This window comes from Jatropha curcas, chromosome 8 (genome assembly GCF_041381405.1).
Source record: "Jatropha curcas cultivar XTBG-Jc1 chromosome 8, XTBG_Jcur_1.0, whole genome shotgun sequence".
Classification (NCBI taxonomy): Eukaryota; Viridiplantae; Streptophyta; class Magnoliopsida; order Malpighiales; family Euphorbiaceae; genus Jatropha; species Jatropha curcas.
The window spans coordinates 16,910,276-16,925,581 of NC_143158.1; the positions used below are offsets into that span (position 1 = coordinate 16,910,276).

The 15,306-nt window shown below is 34.0% G+C and overlaps 2 protein-coding genes across 2 annotated transcripts in view; both read left to right on the forward strand.

The window, feature by feature from the left end:
- The window catches only part of LOC149494260 (uncharacterized), a 36,408-nt gene extending 30,009 nt beyond the window's left edge, over positions 1-6,399 (forward strand). The window contains exon 7 of the mRNA XM_089725438.1: positions 6,299-6,399. Within this exon, the coding sequence (XP_089581564.1) occupies positions 6,299-6,399 (101 nt within the window). The remainder of the gene's footprint in view (positions 1-6,298) is intronic.
- Positions 6,400-7,777: 1,378 nt separating this feature from the next.
- On the forward strand, positions 7,778-13,537 carry LOC105636386 (glutamate decarboxylase 5). The gene is made up of 6 exons (XM_012219643.4): positions 7,778-7,986; positions 8,244-8,448; positions 10,405-10,605; positions 11,010-11,478; positions 12,090-12,142; positions 12,782-13,537. Exons 1-6 carry the CDS (start codon positions 7,901-7,903, stop codon positions 13,262-13,264), a joined length of 1,497 nt encoding a protein of 498 aa, XP_012075033.1. The 5' UTR covers positions 7,778-7,900; the 3' UTR covers positions 13,265-13,537.
- Positions 13,538-15,306: the final 1,769 nt, after the last annotated feature.

The following is a 15,306-nucleotide window of genomic DNA, read 5'->3' on the forward strand; positions in this document are numbered from 1 at the left end:
TTTGGGAAAAGGGCATTATGCATCTCAATGTCCTAATAAAAGGGTTATGATTGTTAAAGATGATGGGAATGTTAGTTCTGAATCTGAATGTAGTGATTATGATGATATGCCTAATTTAGATGATGATAATGATGATTCAGAAAATTTAATACTTCCTGAACATGGAGAAGCTTTGGTTGCTAGACGTGCTTTGAACATGCATGTTAAAGAAGAAAGCCTTGAGCAACGTGAGAACATATTTCACACTAGATGTTTGATTAGCGGAAAAGTGTGTACTCTTATTATTGATGGGGGTAGTTGCACTAATGTTGCTAGTGTAAACATGGTAAACAAACTGAACTTGACTTGTCTCAAGCATCCTAAACCTTATAGGTTGCAATGGTTGAATGATTGTGGGGAAGTGAAAGTAACTAAACAGGTACTTGTGCCATTTTCTATTGGATGGTATGAAGATGAAATTTTGTGTGATATAGTACCTATGCAAGCTGGACATCTATTGTTGGGAAGACCATGGCAATATGATAGAAAAGCACTTCATGATGGATTCCACAATCGATACTCTTTGATTCATAAGGGGAAAAAGGTGGTTCTTGTACCTTTATCACCTCAAGAGGTTTATGAAGACCAAAGAAAGATACTTGAGAGAGAGAGAGAGGTTTCGGCCTTGAGAAAAAAAGAGAGTGAGGTTTTGAGAGAACAAAAGAGAGAAGATAGTAAGAATGAGGGAAAAGAGGCCACAAAAATAACAAAACAAATCAATGGCCCAATTGTGAGAGAAAAAGAAAGAGAGGAGAAAAAGAAACAGACTTTTTATGCAAGAGTTAGGGAGGTTAAGTGTGCTATTGCCTTGGAGAAGCCCATATTGCTTCTAAGGTACAAAGAGGTTTTATTTGCTGAAACTAACACTAACCTTGAAAGTTTGCCTTCTATGTTTGTTTCTATGTTACAGGAATTTGACGATGTCTTTCCTAGTGAATTACCAAGTGGTTTACCACCTTTAAGAGGAATAGAACATCAAATTGACTTCATTCCTGGATCCACCATTCCAAATAGGCCTGCCTATAGAAGCAATCCAATGGAGACAAAGGAGTTGCAAAGGCAAGTTGATGAACTTATGGAGAAAGGTTTGGTAAGAGAAAGCATGAGCCCATGTGCTGTTCCCGTGCTTCTAGTACCTAAAAAGGATGGAACATGGCGCATGTGTGTTGATTGTAGAGCAGTCAACAAAATCACAGTAAAGTATAGACACCCTATCCCTAGACTTGATGATATGTTGGATGAATTGCATGGGGCAACTTACTTTACTAAAATTGATTTAATGAGTGGTTACCATCAAATTAGAATGCAACCAGGTGATGAATGGAAAACTGCTTTTAAAACTAAGTATGGTTTGTATGAATGGTTAGTTATGCCTTTTAGATTATCTAATGCACCTAGTACATTTATGAGGCTTATGAACCATGTATTGCGTGCCTTCTGAGGAAAGTTTGTGGTTGTATACTTTGATGATATACTCATCTATAGCAAGTCTCTTAATGATCATATTGAGCATGTTAGGATAGTATTACAAACTTTGAGGACAGAAAAGTTGTATGCTAAACTTAACAAATGCACATTTTGTATAGATAGACTTGTATTTCTTGGTTTTATTGTGAGTACACAGGGTATTGAAGTAGATGAGGAGAAAGTAAAAGCTATCAAAGAATGGCCAACTCCCAAATCAGTTTCTGAAGTTAGGAGTTTTCATGGGTTGGCAAGCTTTTATAGAAGATTTGTTAAAGATTTCTCTTCAATTGCAGCACCACTAACAGAAATAATCAAAAAGGAAGTTGGATTCAAGTGGGAAGAAGAGCAACAAAAGGCATTTGACACACTTAAAGGGAAGTTAACTTCTGCACCTATACTTTCTTTGCCTAATTTTGAGAATACTTTTGAGATTGAGTGTGATGCTTCTGGAGTGGGAATTGGGGCTGTCCTAATGCAAGAAAAGAAACCAATTGCCTACTTTAGTGAGAAGTTGAATGGAGCACAACTCAACTATTCAACCTATGACAAAGAGCTTTATGCCTTGGGTCAAGGTAAGCTCAATAAAAGATATGATGGTGATAAAAAGGCAGAATTGGTGAAGTCTTTACATGAGAAGGCTAGAGCCAACATAGAAAAGAGGAACAAGCAATATGCTGAAAGAGCAAACAAGGGCAGAAAGAAGTTGGTATTCATGCCAGGTGATTGGGTTTGGGTACACTTTCGCAAGGAAAGATTTCCCAACCAAAGGAAGAGTAAGCTAGATGCACGTGGAGATGGTCCATTCCAAGTCTTAGAGCGCATCAATGACAATGCCTACAAAATAGACTTGCCAGGTGAGTATAGTGTTTCTGCAACTTTTAATGTTAGTGATTTGTCTCCCTTTGACATGGATGCAGATTTGAGGACAAATCTTTTTAAAGAAGGGGGGGATGATACGGATCCACTACCACCAACCACCTATGGAGCTCAAGGGAACAAGGACCACAACAATAGCAATCCATTAGCACTTCCTAGTGGACCAATTACAAGAAGCCGTGCAAAGAAGTATGGAGCAACCATGTCCTTATACATTCAAGGGCAAATCACACAAGAGCTCCATGACCTTGCTTTCAACAAGTGCTATGAAGAACTTGAAGAAACACCTAAGTTTCTCACATTAATAGAAGCACATGTTGAGTTGGTAAGCATGCCCGTGCAAGGTGACACGCCCCAGGCCGTGCAAGCTACTGCCTCTCAAGGAACAACACATGATCTGGAGCACGCCCGTGCCAACGAGCACGCCCATGCCAACAAGCACGCCCCAGGCCGTGCACTCTACTGCCTCTCGCGAAGGAAGCTCAACCATGCGCGCACGCCCGTGCGCCTTGGCACGCCCTAAACCGTGCACTCTACTGCCTCTCGCGAAGGAAGCCCATCCATGCGCGCACGCCCGTGCGCCTTGACACGCCCTGGACCGTGCAACTGTCTGCCTCTCATTAACATAGTTAGTTTATTTTGTGTTTTTGCAATGCTAATGGGTTGGGCCTCCAATATTTCGTCCACCCTTGAATAATTAGCCTTATTTTAATTAGATTTAGTCAATCTTTAGTGGATTTGGATTAGATCTCCAAATCCTTAAGTTGTTATGATTTTATTAGTCTTATCCTTAGTTGGTTTAGATTTGCTAAATCCTACTCCTTAGCTAACTCTAAATCCTTGAAGGATCTGGACCTCTTAGATTAGTATAAATAGCTTGTTATTTTGTAATTATAATCAATTATTCAATGAATTAAAGACTACTTCTTCATGCTTAGGCGTGTTCATGTTTTTAGAGAGTGTGAGATTGCATTCTTCTAATTGCATCAAGAATCAAGGTAAACTTATCAATTCTTTGTGGCGTTTATCTTATTCTTTTCTCTATTATTGGTGTTCTTGCTTCTTTAAGCTTTGGGTGCCATAGAGAGGGGTTTAGTTTGATCTTGGATCTCTTCCAAAACTTGTCATTGAGTTTATGAAATTTATTTTCATTGGGTTCCGCGTCACTGTCCTTACATGGAAGACAAGTTATTTATACTAAATAAGGAAACTAGGTTTAACAAAGCATAAAACACACAAAACATGCCTAAGTCACTCCAAGCCTTCAAGTCGATGTCACTGTAGCAAGTCAAGCTAATTGGCGCGGGCACTGTAGCAGGCGTGCTTTCCTCCACTGTAGCAGGCGTGCCTTCCTCCACTGTAGCAATCCAAACAAATTTACTGGAGTGCTTCAACTTCACATGCCACCAACAACATTAGAAGCCTAGGAATGCCTTCAAGTTCTTCACAACACTTGTTGAATGCGACATCATGAAGTTCTTGTGTTATTTGGGCTTGAACAAATAATGATATGGCTGCCCCATATCGCTTGGCACGGCTCCTTGTAATCGGTCCAATAGGAAGCACCAATGGATCTCCTTCGTCGTTCACCATGCCTCCTCGCGATCCAGCGACGAGTGATGATGGATCCGTATCAGTTGAGTGGTAGCAAATCCGTATCAGTGTTGCCAAAAATATTTTGAGTCAAAATCTTTTCTTTTAAGGTAAATGAATAAAAGAAAGATTTTGGACTTTCCTTAAAAATAGTTTTCGAAAATAAAATATAAAAATCTTTTTCAAAATATTTTGTTACCAAAAATGATTAAGATAAAATCTCTTTCATTTAGGTAATAGGATAAAAGAAAGATCTTTATAAAGATAGTTTCCGAAAATGAAAAGTATAAAAATCTTTTTCAAAAATTTTGTTACCAAAAATGGTTAAGACAAATTCTCTTTCATTTAGGTAAGCTAATAAAAGAACGAGTTTTTTTACTTTCAAGGAAACTTTCGAAAATTATTTTTGAAAAAGAGAGAAGAAATATTTTTGTACTTATAAATGAATATTCTCTCTATCCTACAACAAATCTTAATATACTAACCACTAAAATCTTCAATGGTCTTCATGATCTTTAGTTAATCTTAGATTTATAGGAATTTGCCTTGTTTATTATTATTTTCTATATAAAAAAATAATTCTGCATAAAATAATATTAACACAAATAAAATAATTAAATTTATTTGTTTTCCTTAATTATCAAAATCTTAAGATAAAATTGACCCTTGAGCCAACAATCTCCCGCTTTTTGATGATGACAAAACCAATAAATTTATCAAACATAAAATTATGTGCTCCCCCTAAATATATGATTATAAGTTCTAAACATAACATATTTTATCATGAAGCAAAATTAGAACTTATATAAAGCTCCCCTTGAATAAGTGCAGCAAAATATGTATAAGGATTAGAACAGAAAATGGTTTTAGAAACTGATATTAGAACATATATTTAGAATTAAAAAATATTGAGTTCCAAAGTCTAATAATTAGAGCATATGATCAGAGCAAAAAGAAATAGAAACTGACATTAGAATTAAAAACTAAGTCCAAAGTCTAACCTGCAGAGCATACGTTAGAATAGAGAACTAAGTTCTAAAATCTAACTTATGAGATCATCATATAAAACATATAGCCCATATTCTATTTTCTGTTTATATGGAAACAAAATAACACAGATTAGAACAAGATAAGCATATAGAGATTAGTACTAAAAATGTAACATAACATACCCCTTCAGGTACTTAATCACCAAAATATCCTGTGTTCTTGTAACACCCACCGTCCAGCTCCAAGAGACCCGACGGCGGATGCCACATTCGGTGTCGGAGACACCGTCCTAACATAACATATAAATCATAAAATCAGATTATGAATTAGAAGTGATTAAGTATTTACAAGTTTAGCAAGTAATTTTTTTATTTGTTATTCAAATATATATATTTAACTTATGAAAACAATTTAGGAAAAATCCTACAGCAAAACTGCAAGAGTTTTCCTTTAAAAATCGAGCTCGCCAAACATGTGAATACAAAACACTCCCAATTTTAAACTCTAAACCCCCAGCAAACTCCAGTAATCATCATAGGAACACAACAACACTTCTATATATTCATAACTATAGAAACCCTCAATAGCATTTTAATGATCATCAATTAAATGCATTCATTATATATATATACATATATATCAAGTCCTTATGTTCTTAATCATACCAACTATCTTAAACATATTTTATTTCCAAACATTAAATAAAAGCTCATGCTTATCTCCAAATATATACACCAAACTAATTTATCATTACATGCTTAAGTTATAATTCAAATAACATAATCTCCGAAAATGTAATAATCATACATGCCATGATTCTTGAGTACATCAAACTAATTCTACCACTATTAAAATAGTCTCTTCTATTCTGAAGCTACTCTTCTGATCTTCAAGTAGCAACCACGGACTTCAACCTGCGCGTGATAAAAATCAACGCGCTGAGTATAAAACTCTAAATAAAATATGACACATAGATAGTAATTTTTTCGAACCAAAATAATACTTATTCCCGGACCGATGGTACTATTCACAGACCGGTAGTAATATTCACAGACCGGTAAAACTATTATTTTAGACACAAAAAAATCAGGGCGTTACAGTTCTCCCCCTTTTTGTCATCATAAAAGAGGGTTAGTAAAAACAGAGCAGATAAACAAACAAAAAAATAACAATTTAAACAGAATTCAAATAACAAAAACTACAAAGACAAATAAAGAACTGAAACAAGTAACAAAAAAATAGTTCACAAAACATAGTTAGAGCAGATTAGAAGGGAGTCAGAGGGGATTGGAATCAGTTCTAAGTCTCTTAGAACTTCTGAGGTTCTGTGCAGGAGAAGTTTCAGCAGGACTCTTAGGATGTTTAGAGAGGGATACAGAGGAGGCTTCCTTCCATGAACTCTATGCTTTCCCGCAGTGTGCTTCACTTTCTTAGTAGGCTTTTCTGAGGTAGGAGTGTAGGGTGTGCTCTTTACCCTTAGAGTAGCTAGCCTTCTCTCATTAACATTTTTCATCCTTTCTAAAGACTCAATGAGGGGACTGGTTGTGTGCAATCACAGCCTTACTCTATTTGATAGCCTCATCAAGCTCCTTATTATGCTCTTCAATGAGTTCTTTTTCCAATTCACCCAGCATAGCCTCTCTACTCCTTTGTGTTGTCAGAAACTCTGATTCCTTTCTAGCCTCAATCTTAGTCTCTTTTTTTTCTTCACTTAATTCCAGCTTTTCTGTATCAACATCACTGGCTTCCTCAACCTTAGTCTCTTTTTCTAAGTAGAACGATCGGCAACAGCTTCTTTGTCCAAAACCTATTTATGTCGATGCTGGCTTGCCTGGAAAAGAGAGGAACGGTGGAGGTGAGGTGCTGGCAATGGGATGAGAGGTGGTATGGCTGCCTCTTGACTGTTTTTCGCCAAAAACAAAGGAGAGTCGAAGGTAGAATTATCTGATCGGAAACAAGATCGCAGCTCCCTACGATTGCTGCACTCGCCGGAAACAGAAGAGAGAGAGAGAGAGAGAGAGAGAGAGAGAGAAAGAGAAAGACCGGGGCTTCGTTGTCGACGAGAGAGAAGCTAGAGTTGACTGCTCGTATTGGAGTCGCCGGAGAAGAGAGAAATGCTACTGCGTCGATCGGAAAGAAAGAATCACAGCAACTCTCCCTCTTGATTGCAACGCCAACACAAGCAGAAGCTAAAAGGGATGGTGACAGGAGAGACAAGGGCGGCGTGAAGGAGGTCTGGTCGGTCGAGGTTGGTCTTAGGCGAACGAAAAATGAAAAGGGAAGGGGGAAACGAAGTTGTCGCTCAAAAAATGGGGAGAGAAGAGAGAAGAATAGGGCAAAATGGGATTTCCCATATTCTAGAGCTTTCCATTTCGTTCTAGATCGGTTTGGATTCGATTAAGGTCTAGTTTGGCCCAAATCATGGATTTTGATTGGTTTTATCTTGATTTGTTGGTTTTGCAAATGGGTTTAGTTTAGCTTTTGGAGTTTGATTTAGTAATATAAAATATATTTGCAATAAATTTTATTCAATAAATTCAGAAGGTACTAATTTATTTATTTTAAATAAAATGATGCTCTACAATATCATTTGTTTAAAATTGATATTTAAATTTTTGAAAGAGAAATTTTTGAAAATAAAATTCTGGTTGTTTCATTATAGATAAGGCTTTTAATTAATTTTCTGTTTTTGAAAAATACAAGGAAAAAAAAAAAACACAAAACCAACCCATTTACATTGCTTATGTCTTGGCGAACCTTCCTAACAATTCCTTTTCAAAAGCGGTGCAACCTGAATTTGCACCACGTGTCTCTGAATCTTTTCAATTAAAAAGCGACTACTGCTAGCACTTTGTAGTGATTTCTGTTTCTCTGTCTTCAACTTATTATTATTCCCTTTTCCAGTTTATCTGCAGTTCTTATCAAATAGTAAAAGATGGTGATCACAACAACCATTGTCGACTCCGATGAGCTTTTGCACTCCACCTTCGCTTCCAGATACGTGCGCGCTCCTGTTCCCAGGTTCGTTTATTCTCTACTTACCTTTTTTTTTTTTTTCTTTTTTTTTTTTATAATTGCTAATCAGGGGGACAGAACAGATAGAGAAAAACAGTGATCAGAGTTGGCTATTTCTTTTTATTTTTTAATGAAAATAGCAAATCACTGAAACATCTTGTACTACAATTAAAATTGTAATGAGGGGACATTTTTTTTCAGAAAAAAATAACAGTTAACTGTTAACTGGGTATACCAGGAATGAGATACATGTATGGGTGCAGGTTTAAGATAGCAGAGAAATCAATGCCGAAGGAAGCAGCATATCAAGTGATAAATGATGAGCTAATGTTGGATGGAAATCCAAGGCTAAATTTGGCTTCCTTTGTGACGACATGGATGGAGCCTGAGTGTAATGATCTGATCATGGCTTCCATTAACAAAAATTATGTTGACATGGATGAGTATCCTGTTACCACCGAGCTCCAGGTTTTCATTCTCTCTCTCTCTCTCTCTCTTTTATTGCATAACTGGATAAGAGTTTTGTTCTATTTTAGCAATTTGATAGTGTTTGGAATAAGTTCATATGAAATTCATTTGGATAAGTAGTCATTTAAAACAATCGAGTCGAATCGAACCAATGCAAATCGGTTTTTTGAGATAATTTTTTTATTTTTGTTTTGGGGACTCAATGAAATTCAAACCAAATTGAAAGAAATTTTAGTTTGTTTCCACTGGACCTGAATAAAATATGTTGTCTACCCTAACTGAGCATTCGAGATTTGTGATATCAAATTTTTCCCTTAAAAAATTTATATATGATGTGAAATTTTAAAATACTCAGTAATTTGAAGTGAACAATTTTCATGTTTGGATTGAAGAGTTTAAGCGTTTGGCATTACTGGCTTTTGCTTAAAAGTCATTAGTTTAGAGTTGATTTGAAAATCCTATTAATTTAATAGAATTTAATTGAAGTATAATTTATTCTATAGAATTAAAAATGTGGAATTCTAGAAGCTTATTTGGTATACATGAATTTCGTAAAATTTTATGGAATTTGTTGATAAATCTATATTTTCATATCAGTAATAAACCAAAAATTATTTGAAATTTTACATTTTCAATTCCATGGTTTTGATTATGCTTAAACCAAATTATATCAAAATTAATATAATTTGTGAAACTTAAAAGAGAAACAAGTTAATAAAGTTAAGGAATTTCAGAATTATAATGAGAGTAATTTTTATAATGAAATCTATCATTGGTCTGAACATGGAACTCGTTTATAAATGAATCTTTTTAATAAAATTCATTTGCAAACGACATAAATTTGACATATGGATTTATTTCAAAATATATGTAAATGAACTTTATTTTTACTAAATGCTAAAATATAGAGTTGTAAATGAATTCAATAAAATTTTATGAAATTTATTTATAGTGATTAAATTGATTTTCTACAGTTACGGAATATTTTAGGAAGTGTGTACTTGCTAGAAGCTTATGGGAAAGTGATATAGGAATATAAGATCTTGGTGTTTGTTTTATACAAAACTATTGCATTCCTGGAAAAATTGGATTCTTGAATATGTAGGATTAGGTGGATCATATGTCCGTAACATAAACATGACAATTTAACCCGATCCATTGGGTACCAGGTCATCCAATTATGGTAGTTTCGAATAGTAAATAATTGAGTTTGGGATAAGTTTAGACAATATTTTTACTATCCAATTCAAGTACTTCTTAACTTGTACCCATTACTTATTTAACTAATATTCTAAAATATTTAAAATGATTATTTTTCTCAAAAAAATATTACTTATTTACCTTTCTAATTAAAATTAGTACTATAGTTATATATACTTAATATTGATATTATAAAATTTTTATTTCAAAATAAAATTTTTAACATTCTTACTTATTTTTTATTTAAAAAAAATAAAAAAATATTTCAATGTTAAACAAGTATTAAATGAGTATTTATAATCAGGTTTGAGACGGGTTTGTGTAATACAAGTAAATTTTTAAATGGATTCGGATACCTAGTTTGTACCTGTTGCCAACCTACCCTCACCTCCAAGGTTCTCCAAAATCTCATCTTTTCCTATATTATAAATTTATGCATATTTTTAAAATAAATACTGAATTGCCCCCTAAACCCTCCAAAAGAAAAGACATTATAAATATTTATTTTAATCCATAGATGACTTAAAAGTCATATGTAAATATTTCATCCATAAATTTATATTCTTATTCTTTTTTTTTGTTTTCTTTCCTATTTTTGGTTCCCAATCCCTGAAGTCTAGTTTTGCTACTACCTTACCTTGAGTTTCCTATATACTTGGGAAACTGGTATTAAAAGATTGGAAAAGTTGCATTCCCATAGGAATCGAAGCTTGGAGAAGAATGTGAGGACATTAATATCCAAAATTGTGGTTGCAGAATCGGTGTGTGAATATGATAGCTCACTTGTTTCATGCTCCAGCTGGGGAGGATGAAACTGCAGTTGGAGTGGGGACTGTGGGATCATCAGAGGCAATCATGCTGTCTGGATTAGCATTTAAAAGAAAGTGGCAGAACAAGAGAAAAGCACAAGGCAAGCCATACGATAAGCCCAACATAGTGACTGGAGCTAACGTGCAGGTCAGTTGTAAATTTTATTTGGCTCTGTTATCCTCTTATTCATTTTTATTGTAGAAAATAAAATATTCAACAAAGTTATGGCATCGATCCTCATTAGTGAGAGCATATATTGACAACAAGAGCATACATGCATATAGTTTAAGTTGTCCATAACGTGCCAGAACAATTAGTACCTCCTCCATTCAACCTCAACTTTATTCAAAATACTTACTGCTTTGGCAGTTGCAAGTTGGGGTTTTAAGTGAGAGGCGCGTGGCACTTTTAGTCCTTGATAAACTCAATGCCCCCATCTTTTCACTTGTTATTTTATTCTAGTAATAATTTAGTTTCAGATCATAATGGACATTTGAAATGGCAGTTCATAGAAAAATGCATTTACTGCATTGATAAATTATGCTGCATAGGTCTGCTGGGAGAAATTTGCAAGGTACTTTGAAGTTGAACTAAAGGAGGTGAAGCTGACTGAAGGCAATTATGTGATGGACCCCGTGAAAGCTGTTGAGATGGTGGATGAGAATACAATTTGCGTTGCAGCCATTTTGGGATCAACACTTACTGGGGAGTTCGAAGATGTGAAGCTTCTTAATGAACTTCTGATCAAAAAGAATGAGGAGACTGGTTGGGACACCCCCATTCACGTGGATGCAGCCAGTGGAGGGTTTATTGCTCCATTCCTTTACCCAGATCTTGAATGGGATTTTCGTCTGCCATTGGTGAAGAGCATTAATGTCAGCGGTCACAAGTATGGCCTCGTTTATGCTGGTGTTGGTTGGGCTGTTTGGAGGACTAAGGAAGACTTGCCAGAGGAGCTTATCTTTCACATTAACTACCTTGGCTCTGATCAACCCACTTTCACACTCAACTTCTCAAAAGGTAAGTACTAAAGATGAAAAATAAAAAATAAAATAAAAAAAGAATTGGTGAAATTAGATGTTGGTTTGCCACAAATAATATCTTTTTTTTTTTTTTCATGTGAAAAACCTCTTTATGAAACTTTTGTGATTTATCTTTCCAATTTTGTGGTACTAGCAAGAAACGCTTCCTACAAATTAATAGAAAGAGGGAAAAAGAAAAAGAAAGAAAAGCTTGCTCACTACAAAGACTTATTCATACATGGCCAACCAATAGAAATATTAAGGCTTTGGTCTAGCCTGATTAATTAATAAAATATTATCTTTTATTGTACTGGGATGGGCTTAGTAGGAGAAATTGGTATGAACATATGACGGTGACCTAAAATATTTTGAGATGATACAACTCCAATTTGGGATGGGTTTAGTAGCATTTTGGCAGAGTGTCTTATGGGATTAACTTCTAGGTAGGATTTCACTTAGATGTTTCATTGACAATGGATAAGTTCATTTTCCCCTGATCTCTTTTTTATTTTACCTTTGCTGTCATTCAGAAAGAGTATATAAATTTTTACCTATTTGTTCCTTTGTTTTTTCAATTACATTCTCATTTTCCATCCCTTATTTTGGCAGGCTCTAGTCAAATAATTGCACAATATTATCAGTTTATAAGGCTTGGCTTTGAGGTAAATTTCAAAATTACACTTTAAGCTTTAGTTTGAGTAGCTTTTGTAGCTTATACTCTTTTTAAGTTTATTGTTCATTTGTAGTTCTATCAATTTTCAAAAGAATTTCATCCAAGTATACTTAATTCCATAGAATTAAAATGTGAAATTCCCAATGAATTTTTCATGTATATCAAACATAAAAATGTATATTTGTATATGAATTTCAAAAAACTTTCTAGAATTGCTTTATATCAAACAAACTATTAATGTTGGGTGATGGAGGAAGAAGTTAATGAAGGTAAAGGAAGGAGAAGGGGATAAAACGTAAAGAAAACTTACTTAACTTTATGTTGTTTGAGAGTTTTGAAAAAAATAAAAGGTTAATATGTGGAAAATCATTTAGACCTGTTTAATACTTGGTAATGGAATGTCAAACATAATATTAGAGTATTTACGTTTTATCCTTTAGTGAGAAAGATTATTTAGAAGATGAAACTCTTTTAACTCCATTATGTGTGTGTGCGCGCGCGCGTGTGCGAATACAGATATATGGTATAGGAAATGTTTGCTTATTATGTAATGGAGTTATGATTTACAATTTAGGTTGCTTTATCTTATCTTTTTTTTTTCCCTAATATTATGTTGGTCCTTTACAAGGGTTATAAGAAAATCATTGAGAACTGCATGGAGAACACAATGTTGCTAAAAAAAGGAATAGAGAAAACCGACCGATTTGATATTGTCTCCAAGGATATTGGAGTGCCCTTAGTGGCCTTCTCTCTGAAAGATAGTAGCAAATACACCGTGTTTGAGGTTTCTGAGAATTTGAGAAGGTTTGGCTGGATAATTCCAGCCTATACAATGCCTGCAGATGCTGAGCACATTGCTGTACTTCGGGTGGTGGTCCGGGAGGATTTGAGCCGCAGCTTGGCAGAAAGACTTGTATCTCACATTGGACAAGTTCTGAAGGAAATGGACTTACTTCCTGTGCATATTTCCAGCCAAACTGCCATTGTTAATAAGACATTGCAGGACAGTGAAGGGAAGAAAATAGTTAAAAAGAGTGAGAGGGAGATGCAAGAAGAAGTCACCCAGTATTGGAAAAAGCTTGTAGAAGGCAAGAGAGTTGGAGTGTGCTGAGCATCTAGAGATTGACAGGTCTGTTTGAAATATTAAGTCACTTCAGCTTGATTGTATAATGTTAATGTTGTGTACTTATGGTGAGGCTTTTTATAGAATCTGCTCTACCTGTCCAACAATACGCGCTTGTAATGTTGTATGTAGTGTTGTAATGTTGTGTGCTTCTGGTGAGGATTGTGTATCTGTAGTCTTTTGACATGCTAGTCCTCCACTCTTAACGCTTTAAATTTTTTAAAAATTTCTATGAAAGTAAAATATGAATTTGTATTTTTATTTTCATTTTTTTTTTTTTTTAACCTCAAGATGTAGCTTATATGTGGGGGAATATCATCCTGAAACCAAAAGCTAGTATTCAAAGGAAATTGCAGCAGTGAAAACACTTTCTGCACCTCTCATAACTGCACCAAAAGAGACATAATCAAGGTCAGATGAGGAGAAGCATCAATATTCACTTTAATGGATCCTGGCGGAGAGGGGGCACCAATCCAAAGCTTTCCTAACAGAAGATAACAAGTCAGAAAGTACCTTACTCAATTCAGCAGTTTTCCATGTTCTCAATAAGCTAGCAGCACTAGTAACTATGTGATAAGGTGGAGTTCGTGTTTAGTTCCATCAATTGGAAATCCTCCCTACCTCAACTGAGTTACCAGAAACGAAGCCAAACAAAAAAGTCTGCATAGCCATGGCTTGAAATATGATAACCACAATACCTCAAACTGCTTGGGCATGAAAACACTCAATTAAAGCATGCAGAGTTCTTTCAGCTTCTCCACAGAAATCACAAACAACATCCAATTGTATACCACGACCCTCCAAGACACTGTTACTGAGAATTTGTAGGCTTATAAGACACTTAGGAACAGATAAATGTCTAAGCCAGCATTAATACATGTCACATATACATACATACAAACATTAACTGAAAACAGGTGCTCATAGAATTTTTCACATACTCTTACATAAGACTTAGCCAATATACATTCCAAAGTAACTGCTCATTTAGTAGTCTAATACCCAAATACAGAAACATATATCCAAAAGGAGTGTAACTTTGGTCTGGATGCAAATCACTGGCCAACTTCTAGTAGCACTGCTATCCTTCTCTACCTCCATGCCATAAAAAACGCGCTAAGCAAAAATACTTAGGGTGCTCAATAACCTCACAGAACAAATATCTAAAAATGATTATTTTTTTTATAAATAGTCTAATATGATTACAAGGCATTAAGAATAAACATAAAGATATCAAAGTGCAAAGCTATTTATTTGGATTTTCGTACTTATATGACTAATTTTATAAGATATATTATATAGTTATCAGAAATTACTTTTGATTTATAATATACGTAAATTTTATGAAAGGTTATTTTTAGATGTTTCAAATAAAAGTGTTTTAATAAGTTTTACAATTTTGTTACTTTCAATACTTGAAAGCAGTTTTCTGAGTATTAAATTAAATATTAATTTATCATATATGTGAAATGACTTAAAGTCTTGATTGATTAGGTGTTTAAAAAAATGGTTAAGTATAACGAGTTTTAACATAGTCTAATATTTTTTTAATTATTGAATACAAAATAAATATAGTAATTAGGTGTTTTTATTTTACTGTAAATATTATAATATGTATGTAGACAAAATGAATGAATATTATAAAAAAAATCAAAATAGAATGAAAAATAAAAGTTTATGATTGAAATGATATTTAAAGTAAAAATAATCATAACTCAAGCAAAATAATATCTTTAAGATTAAAAAAGTAAAATGATAAGAAAAAGAAGTCTTTGACATAAAATACCTGTAGCCAAAGAAAAATAAAATTGTTATGGTTTTTTTTTCTATAAGTATATTTTAATAAGATTTCTAATTGAGTTATATTATTATTCATTAAGTATTCATAATTAAAATATTACTCATATGTCTTATGTTTAACTATTGGAAGTACAATAATAAATTTAAATAATAAGTATCAATTTTTTAATTCTTTTAATTGAATTATTTTTATTATTTTTTTAGATTTGTATATTATAAGAGTTAGCTAA

Excerpts from the sequence above, each read along its gene's own strand:
- LOC105636386 (XM_012219643.4), top strand. The coding sequence starts at position 7,901 with ATGGTGATCACAACAACCATTGTCGACTCCGATGAGCTTTTGCACTCC. Across the intron at positions 8,449-10,404 it reads CTGTTACCACCGAGCTCCAG|AATCGGTGTGTGAATATGAT; the intron begins GTTTTCATTCTC and ends TTGTGGTTGCAG. Across the intron at positions 12,143-12,781 it reads TTATAAGGCTTGGCTTTGAG|GGTTATAAGAAAATCATTGA; the intron begins GTAAATTTCAAA and ends GTCCTTTACAAG.